We start from the raw sequence: 9,024 nt of genomic DNA, 5'->3' as shown, positions 1-9,024 counted from the left end.
AAAAAAAAAAAAAAAAGGAAACTCTCAAAAACAGATGATGGGGCCCTGTTAACAGGAACTCCCAGGTGGTACGGTGCCTCATGGACGTCCACGAGGTTGCTAACAAAAAAGAAATGAGAGAACAACTCGTACATGCTCTGGGTAACACGCCTGCAAACCATATAGACTGAACTTCTTATTCTGCGTCAGTGCAGTGTGTCACACAGGGCTTGGAGCCAGACTCCCGTCGCTGTTGTTGTTCTTGTTGCCGCAAACATCTACAGTGTGGGGGGAACGCGACTTGAGTCGGAAGTCCGCGCCGCGTGGTATCCGCGGCACGACGGTTTCTTCCTCCCCAGCTGACAACTGTGGGGGGTCCCGGGGGAATGGAAGGGAACGCTGGGCAATGATGGTGGTAATCAGCGGGCTCCCACTGGTGGGGGCAAAGTCTGACGGCAGCGGCACCGTGACGCCGCGTGCCACTATTCCCGCCATGGGCGGTGGCGAGTACATAACAGTGTTGCACTGCGGCGAACCCAACACGGCCCGTGGCTGCGACTCGGTCGCCACTTCCTCCTTCGCGGGGCCGCCAACAGCCAGCACCGTCCCGCTGCAAGGGAGCGTGGTCCTCGACCCCCGCCGCGCCGACGACACAGACGACGACGATCGCACCAAAAAGGGCTCCCCACTCATTTTAGGCGCTTCTCTGCTGGCAGCATCTCGTCGAAAGGAATGGAAGCGTGACCGCACCAGCAGTTGCCGCGACCCCAATTGACGCCGCTCATACTCCCGCGCAAACCAACGGAAAATCCACCCCTCCACATCCTCCTCAGGTCTTTCACGCAGCAAGTCCTCAATCATATCGTTGACCAAATTGGGCAGTTGATGCTTCACGGCGTAGCTAACTACATCTTCCTCGCTATGGCGTGCTGCATGACGCGAATCTGCCTCGGCCATAAACCCCATTTTCGTGACACTGCAGCAGTTACGTAGGGAGGCACTACCTCGGCGCGAGGCCCTGCCTGAAAGCGATGTAGGCTGGGGCGCGATCGCCCGACACCCAACAGGAGAAATCGGTTCCGTGGTGGGCGGTGAGGATGGAGGGAGCAGTGGCGGGAGGTGGTGCTGATTCGGCTTGCGGCTTGGCATCCTGCCGAGTAGCTTCGGCGGCGCATGCGAGGTCATTCCCTATATATATATATATATATATTTCTGCAGAGTAACCCTCGGTTATATGTGCGCGTAAAACTTATGCTATTGGGGTCTTACGCAGGCGCAGAGTGCAAGGGTGCAGCTATCTATTGATATATATATATATAGTTGCAATGTATACGAGTGTACCAGTTCCTCGATGGCCTGCGGTGGAGTTGGCCCTTAGCTTCACTCCCACGTGCGCGCGGGTAGCACACCCACCCCCACCCCAGCCCTTGTTTATGGGTTTTTTCTTTGCTTTTCTTCGCGCCGGGGGTTGGGTTGCGCTTGAGGTACCGCGTGCCCCCGCTCTCTCCTCCTTCCCGCTTTCCTGGCCGCAGCCGCCCGTGTAGCGCAGCACGAGGGGGCGGGGCAACCCTGGCAGGGGTGCCAGCAGTGGCGCTGTAGTGCAAATGCGCAGAGAGAAAAGATCCAAACCGCCCGTGGGGACCAGCCGGACCCTCCCCACCTCACGTAGCTTTTGTCGCCAGCGATGGCAGGCGTGCAGCAGGGAAGGAAGAAGAATGTAAAAAAAAAGGAGAGAGAAGAGAAATTAAAAAAAAAAAAGTAGACGTCTCCACTCATCTCTGCGTGTACGGCGGCCGTCGCGCAAAGCAAATCGGGAAGGCCAAGTGATGTGAATTGCATGAATCAACAACCATTTGACTGCGTCACTCTCCTCAATCTCGCCCGCTCGCCCCCCTCCTTCCTTCCTTCGCAGCCGTCCTCAGAAGAGTGACCAGGCAAGCAACGATCCACACACGCCCACGCACATACAACAATTTTAACGAACACCATACGATACATTTTGCAGCTGCTTCTGATGAAGCGAGTCAAAAACACTCTTCTTCTGGGACCACATCTTGCCCCGCCTCTGGCGGGCCTCAGCCAGTTTGTGGGCCTTGTCCGAATCAAGAACGCGCCTCTGCACCTGGCGGCCAATTGGCTCCTGCTCTCGGTCAAATTCTGTGCCAGTGGAACCGACGTTGCGAGTCTGCTCCGTGCGACGACCAAAGTTCTCAAGTAGGTAATCCAGGGTGCTCTCTTCGTTTGCCTCACCCGCAAAGCGCGTCGCCCAGGTGCGACGTTGCTTGTCAAGAGTCGCATCCTCAATGTGGCGATACACCAAAAAGGCATCTCTGCCCATTACTTGGGCTCTTTCCATGTCCGTCAAGGCAAGGGCGAGCGGCTTGCCCCAGTCTGTCTCGGTGCATATGCGGTGCAACTCCTGCAGGTAACACAGCACCGCCGCGGTGATAACCTTGTCGGGGGTATACATGAAATCCGCAAACCCACACTTTTCCTCATAGAAAGAGCGAACACGATTCGCGTCATGGCGTGTATGTTGCAACAGTCGAAGGGCCTCAATCTTTTCATCACACGTGTCCTGTAGAGGAGCCAACATTTCCCGCACCTCTTGCCAGGAATCGACGCCTTGAGCCTTCTCAAGCCGCTCAGGATCGGCGCTAAGGTAGAAGAGGGCACGCATGTCCGCCGGGGCAATTTCTGCTCCGCCGCCGAGAAACACTGGTGTGCCGGCCTTTGATTTGAGCTGACGGAACAATTCCACCGCCGCCTGCGCCGGCACGTCGTCGAGGGTCAGGGCACCGTGTGAAGGTGCACGAAAAACACCATCGAATGGGGTGAGGTCGGGGTCTATGAAGGCGCCATAGCGCTCCTTAATCTGCTCATGTGTGTTGAAGGGCGCCACATCGAGCTCTGTCACCTCGACACCGTCCGGGTCAACGTACGGGTTATGTGCGAATCGCGGCAAGTAGTCGGTTTTGGCGCCATCAATGAAGCCAATCGGCCCCCAACGGTCCCAGATGTAGTTTGGTTGCAGGCCCAACTCCTTTCGCCGAACGGCGCGCTCCAAATCCATTAACGCGTGACGCATGGCCTGTGAAAGGACAAGTGTCCCAACTTGGATGCCCCTATCGTGCCAGCAGTGCGCCCGCAGCGTTGTCTTGTTGTAAAAGGGCTTCGTAATACCAATGCAACGCCAGTAGCGGGCCTCCTGGGTCCAGTGCAACGCGGCGTCCAGGAATTCCTTGTCGTAGAGGTGCCTGGCCCCCTTGATGGTCTCGTCGTGGAGCAAAATACCGATCTTCTCGGGGGTGTCAAAGGCAGTCCAAATCAGCTTCGTCTCAAGGTTGTAGAAGTTGTATCTAAGCTCCTCATGCTCCCTCTCGAACTGTCTCGGGGTGTAGGGCTCAAACCAGGCCTTTTGTGGCATGTAAGTTCGGTCAGAGAGTTCGGTCCGGTTGCGGTCAAGGTAACTGCGCACCGCGATACGCCTGCCGATGGTGTGCTTCTTCGGGACGAGGTGGTAGCTCCCCTTACGGTACGAGGCCGTCGTCTCCGCGCCACCGGCAGCCGCGAGCAAACGCCTGGTAGAGAGCATTTCTGATGTATGCAAAATGCCGCCGCGGAGAACACACGCAGGCCTCGTCCCTCACTTGCCGTTACTTGGCTCCACTAACTGCGGAAGAAAAATATAAAAAAAAGGCAAAAAGGGGGCGGAGGCGAAGCATGGCGACAAACGGAAGAACAAAACAAAACACCAAAAGGAAGCCAGCGATTACAAGTAGGCGTCGACAAGACGCATGCACCCAACTCCACACGTTACGCACAGAGAAGGCAGGCGTACGCCAGCCTTGGAGCTCCTGTGATGGTAAACATCGTCGTAACGGATGCGCACGCCACCTCACCAGCGCAGATGGATCGCCGCAAAAAACCCCAGGAGGAGTCACCGTCGGAAGACTTCCCATGCATGGCGGTGAGGGAGCCAGAGAAGCATTCCACAGCAAGACAGCAGTGATGGAAAGCGAAGGGGAGAGAGGCAAAGGATGAGAAGGATGGAGGGGTAAACAAACCGCGCAATTGCCAGGCTAGTAAACGTAGCTGTGGTAGTAGTCGCAGAGACAAAGAAAAACTAACAGCCATATGAACTACAACACAAGCGGCCCCTGTTAAAGGCCGCTGTCGGCTGTATCGCCCGCGCGCTTCAAAAGTCACACACGCAGAGACGGTCGACCGTCATTTTCATTTCTCACAATTTTCGGAAAGATATATATATATATATATATTATTTGTGCCTTCGAGGCCTCTTTTTTGCTTTTGTTTTTGTTATTATTGCGTTTCCGCCTCTGCGACACCCGCACCTCACTTGCACGTAGGCGGGAGAACAGCAGCAGCAAGAAAAGGACTTTGCCCCGCTCTTATTATTCCTCTGCGTGAGGTCGACCGTCCGTGTCTGTCGCCGTGCGAAAACTCGGAGGCTCACGCGACTTCTCGGTCGCTCTTCCAGCACTCCGCCAAGAGGCCCATCAACTGCGAGTTCACCTGCAGACCCCCGAAGATGCGGCCGGGGCCGTCTTCAGAGGAGGCACGCGGAAGATACGCCGGCGCGGGGGCGTCGATGGGCACTGCGGCGGCGGCGGCGTCCGCCGAGGGGCAACGCGGAAGGTCGCGGTGACGCGCAGCGCCAGCGTCTGCCCGGCCGAGGAAGGAAAACAGCCTCGACATGTGCGACCCGATGCGAGAGGCGTGGGAGGAGGAGGCCGCGCCCCGCGAGGGCGTCGAAAGGAGCGACACCGACGCCCCTTCCGCCTCGGCGCACTGCCGTTGCAGGTGGCACAGCTGGCTTTGTCGCACGAGCCCGAGCATGAAAAACTCGAAAAACACGGCGCAGCTCACCGCACCGCCACTCTTCCTCTGCAGCCGCCGCGCTTTCTGCAGCGCGGAAGACACCGTCTTGTCCGGAAGCATTCTCACGACACTGAGAGTGCGTTGATGAAACGGACACACGGGCTGAAAGCCTTTTTTGAACTTCTCCACCAGAATAGGAATGAGGCTAAACCGCTTCTCCAGTCGCATGCGATCGCACACCCCGCTACGTGGGGCAATAACCAAAAGCAGATTATCTACAGAGTGCGGGGAGTAAAGCAATCGCTCCACGCGGGCCTCGTCGTACTCCTCCATGACCCACTGCACCGGAAAGGAAGGGTAGACGCATGAGAGCACCTTCCCCGCAAAAGGCACGTCATCGCAGAGGCGACTTGAAGTGCCAATGATGGCACGATGGTCTCTGAAAAAAAAGGCTGACACAATCAGTAAACACCGCGCCAGTTCTGGATCCGTGGAGAAGATCACCACACGTCCTACACGTTGCGATGAAAGCAGACAGAAGACATCGTTGCCAGGATCCGTGCTACGCGCCGTCGTGGAAGGTGCGGAGTTTGTCATGGAAGCAGAATTAAAATCTGATCTGTCCAACCGCTGAGCCCCGACAGTGGCGGAAACGCTTTCCGTGTCACCATAACTGACGATATTGTTGCTGTTGTTCCTGTCTACACTTTGGCACGGCCCCAATACCGGGGATACAATCCCGTAGTTCTTCTGTTCACCGCTGCCGCCACCGCTGCCACTGCCGCTGCTGATGTTGCCGCCACAGCTACTACAACTCCTCCCCTCCGCCGTCTCCATCCGACTCCAATAGTCGCCGTAGATGTCAACGGCCTCTGCGGCCTCCCCGACGCCGTGACGCGGCTGCTGCGCTTCCACGTGGGCTTGACCAGGGCCACACCGCTCCCAGTTCGACAGCGTCAGCAGGCCGGCAATGACACGGCTTGTGAAGGACTCACTGAAGCAGCACAAACTATGCAGCGCGCCACTCAATAAGTTCCCCACGGAATCCGTGGCACAAGGCGGTTGCCTGGCGGAGGCAAGAAAGAAACTTGAGACTTTCACGTTAGCAAGGCGACTATGCAGGCGGGGGATGGCATGATCGTGTGCGAAGGCATTGACGAGAATCGATCCCAGCGTGCGGTGCGTCTGCAACGCTTGCGAGCCTCGCTCCAACTCCGCCACCAACTTTCCCACGGCGGTCGTGGGGGAAAGCTTCAAAAAAAAGAGCTGTGTGGCCTTCATTGCAAAGCTGAGGGCGGTGTGCAGCATGTTTCGCGCCACGCTCGCGAAGTTGTTGACCAAAAACTGATGGTACGGCTTATCCGCTGGAGAAGTGACAACCAACGCCACGGCAGCGTATTTTGTCTGCATCGTCCGCAGCTCACCGCTTTCTACGGCGACGGAGACGACAAAGGTGGAGGTAATAATTAGCCGGTGGTATCGCACCTTGTCCAGCTTCCGCACCGACTCCAGGCGGGAGTTCCAGAGGGGGCCGTTGCGCGTGTAGGAGCTCTTGCAGGCAAACCCGAGCGGAAAGGCCAGCTCCTGCAGCTTCTGCTGCGCCACTTCCTCCGTGGGCCCAAAGTAGACAATGTCACCGGGGGCGTACGGCGGCGTGTCCTCGCGCGGCGGAATGCGGTTTGAGTGAAAGAGGGGAGAGCGGTTGCAGAGGAATACCACGAAGCAAAACGTGGCCGCGGCTTCCGCGGGGATCGTGCGCGGAAACGGAAACGGTGCTTCGGGTGGGGCCGCACGTGTGCCGCTGCCGGCGGCCTGCGCCGACGCCGATGGCTCGGCCGCGGCGGGAGTGGCCCCACACACTCCTCCCGGCGCGCCGTCGCTGTTCATTTCAACGCGTGGCGCCCTTGGCTGCGAGAGCGTACGCACGCACGCGTGCGTGAAGTCCGCCGCGAGAAAAAAAAAAAGAGAGAAAAAAAACAAGAGGGGAAAATGAAGGCACCCAGTGAGAGAGAGAGAGACACACACACACACAGGCAGTGGAGGGGCGACCAGGCAACTCATCCCGCACGGTTTCCTCGTCCCCCGGCACTCCGGCGGCCACGCAGCGAAGACACAAGTGAAAACACAAACACAGACGGTGTCAGCTCCCCCCACCCCCGGTAGTAAAAAAAGAAGAAAAAAAAAGGAAAAGGAACCATCCCACTCTGTCTGGATGACACCAAACAAAATCCAACAACGTCAAGTCAGTTCTTAAAGGGAAGAGTTGACCGCTTTGCACGCGGTGTCACGCGGATGGCAGCCGCTTCGTCGTCGTAGGGCTTCTTTTCCGCAGGGCTCATCGACCTCCACGCCTTCAGCAGTGCACCGTCAGTCTGGTACCTCTGCTGGTTCTGGTTGCAGAAGAGACGAAACGACGTCATGGGGCGCCGGTACGACCTCGCCCGCTTTCCGTCGTCGCTCCGCGCATTTGCCGGTGCCGCAGAAGCAGGGGCGTCTCTGCCCTCTCCGCAGCCTGGCGCAGGCGTCGGCGCCTTTCGCGAGCTCGATGCCACGGGTCTCCCCCGGCCCCTCCGGGGACTCGCTGAGGCATCCCCGCCTGCCACAATTGGCGTCTTCGCCGCCGCCGCCGCCGCCGCCGCCGCCGCCGCCGCAAACGCAGTCGCGGCGAGTTCGTAGCGTTCCCGCGTTTCCGCGTCTGCGGAAAGCCAAGCCTCAGCGCAAAGGCGCCTTCTGTTGCGTCGCCCTTCCCCCTCCTCCTCCTCCTTCGCGTTCTCTCGCACCACCGGCTCATTTATGTCGTCATCCACCACGGTGCCTTGTCGAGTCTCCGCGTCGCGGCAGAAAAGCTCAAACGCCGTTGGCGCCGCAGGAGGAGAACTCAGTGCGGACGCCCCGCAGTCACTGGCAGGCGGGGGACACGCCCACCTCACACCACCTCCACCCCTACTAGCACCCGCACAAGCACTCGTAGCGGCAGCGGGAGCCGGATTCTTTGTATAACATCTGTGAAGCGCTGCGGTGTCGATCAGATTGAAACTTGCCACACCGCAGCCGGGGCAGCAAATAACGCGCTGGCGGCATCGACGGCATTGAAGTGCAGGTGCCGCTGGTGGCGGCACACCTTCAGTGTTGGCGCTGGGGTACGCTGCCATGATGACTCCCCACCCCCCGCTAAGAAGAAAAAATAAAAATAAAAAGAAGCTAGGTGGCTAAGATTATACGCAAGTGTACTTATCTGTGCGTTTCCGTGCTTGTAATATCGCCGGCTGCTTATCTCAGGGCTCGGCATAGGACCAGGAGGGATGAAAAGGATATAGAAGCCGACGCCCAAACCAGCAGTGCACATATAAACTCTCTTGCCAGCCGTTTTATCTGCGTGGGTTTGTGCCATTGAGAAAACTGCCCTGAGACCGGAGGCGGAAGTATGCAGCAGACACGCGTGCATGCGGTGGGGAAGACGCGCTCCAACGAGGCGAGAGGGACAACGGACGCAAATCAACAACAAAAACATAAAAAGGCAAAAAAAAAAGCAAGTAAGTGCTGGTAGCCACAAGTGGTCCTCCACCCCTCCACATGATAAACGCACACGCAAACTGGGATGCAGACGCCCAGGTCGTAGAAGCCCTGCGGTACGATTGATGCAGTCTCCGCAGCAGCAGCAGCAGCGCTGAATTCGTCGACCGACGCCCGTCATCATGGCCTCTTGTCTTGTTAGAGACGCAGAACGCGGGAATCATTCGCGGCCGCTGCTTCTCCCTGCGCTTCCTCAGCCAGCTCCTTCGCGGGCGGAGGGCTTGGCCCCGTCGGCTGCCCCACTGCCGTTGCGGCGGCGGTTGTCCTGGTTGTCGTCGCCGACAGGCAGCGGCGATGCAAACATCATCGCTGTGGGGTCTACGTAGCGCGACGGCCTTCGCTCCGTTGCCTGCCACACCGCATCACTCTCCGCTTCTTCCCCCTCTTCTTCCTCTTCCTCTTCCTCTCCCTCTTCTTCCTCTTCCTCCCCCTCTTCTTCCTCTTCTTCACCCTCTTCTTCTTCTTCTTCTTCACCGTTGCCCTCTGCCTTGTCGTGTGGTTGCGGCTCCTTTTCGGCCGGGAGTGGGTCTGCGAGGGCCAACGGCGGCGATGCTGCCGTTTCCGGCTGAGGGGGAGCCGGGGTCACGGCCTTTAGTTTCGTGTGCAGCAGTTGTATTTGCGCCGCCACGA

General features: G+C 58.2%; 5 protein-coding genes across 5 annotated transcripts, besides 6 other annotated features; all 5 read right to left on the bottom strand.

The window, feature by feature from the left end:
• Window positions 1–198: 198 nt before the first annotated feature.
• Tco025E_08057 (uncharacterized protein) lies at window positions 199–1,164 on the bottom strand (the record flags this gene model as incomplete). The annotated part of the gene is made up of 1 exon (XM_029374914.1): window positions 199–1,164. The coding sequence occupies one exon, from the start codon at window positions 1,162–1,164 to the stop codon at window positions 199–201; it is 966 nt and encodes a 321-aa protein (XP_029224952.1).
• Window positions 1,165–1,168: 4 nt separating this feature from the next.
• Window positions 1,169–1,189: a microsatellite.
• An 85-nt stretch (window positions 1,190–1,274) lies between these two features.
• Window positions 1,275–1,298: a microsatellite.
• A 400-nt stretch (window positions 1,299–1,698) lies between these two features.
• Window positions 1,699–1,737: a microsatellite.
• A 217-nt stretch (window positions 1,738–1,954) lies between these two features.
• Window positions 1,955–3,574, bottom strand: Tco025E_08056 (uncharacterized protein; the record flags this gene model as incomplete). The annotated part of the gene is made up of 1 exon (XM_029374913.1): window positions 1,955–3,574. One exon carries the CDS (start codon window positions 3,572–3,574, stop codon window positions 1,955–1,957), a length of 1,620 nt encoding a protein of 539 aa, XP_029224951.1.
• A 665-nt stretch (window positions 3,575–4,239) lies between these two features.
• Window positions 4,240–4,262: a microsatellite.
• Window positions 4,263–4,452: 190 nt separating this feature from the next.
• Window positions 4,453–6,708, bottom strand: Tco025E_08055 (uncharacterized protein; the record flags this gene model as incomplete). The annotated part of the gene is made up of 1 exon (XM_029374912.1): window positions 4,453–6,708. The coding sequence occupies one exon, from the start codon at window positions 6,706–6,708 to the stop codon at window positions 4,453–4,455; it is 2,256 nt and encodes a 751-aa protein (XP_029224950.1).
• Window positions 6,709–6,774: 66 nt separating this feature from the next.
• Window positions 6,775–6,801: a microsatellite.
• Window positions 6,802–7,064: 263 nt separating this feature from the next.
• Tco025E_08054 (uncharacterized protein) lies at window positions 7,065–7,973 on the bottom strand (the record flags this gene model as incomplete). Its single annotated transcript, XM_029374911.1, has 1 exon — window positions 7,065–7,973. The coding sequence occupies one exon, from the start codon at window positions 7,971–7,973 to the stop codon at window positions 7,065–7,067; it is 909 nt and encodes a 302-aa protein (XP_029224949.1).
• Window positions 7,974–8,470: 497 nt separating this feature from the next.
• Window positions 8,471–8,487: a microsatellite.
• A 100-nt stretch (window positions 8,488–8,587) lies between these two features.
• Window positions 8,588–9,024, bottom strand: Tco025E_08053 (uncharacterized protein; the record flags this gene model as incomplete). Its single annotated transcript, XM_029374910.1, has 1 exon — window positions 8,588–9,024. A coding segment is annotated over one exon (437 nt), but the record flags the coding sequence as incomplete, so codon positions are not given.

Source organism: Trypanosoma conorhini (assembly GCF_003719485.1).
Source record: "Trypanosoma conorhini strain 025E chromosome Unknown Tco_14.4_contig_00690, whole genome shotgun sequence".
Classification (NCBI taxonomy): Eukaryota; Euglenozoa; class Kinetoplastea; order Trypanosomatida; family Trypanosomatidae; genus Trypanosoma; species Trypanosoma conorhini.
Note: the sequence above shows the minus strand (reverse complement) of the source record. Positions and strands in the feature narration are given on the sequence as shown.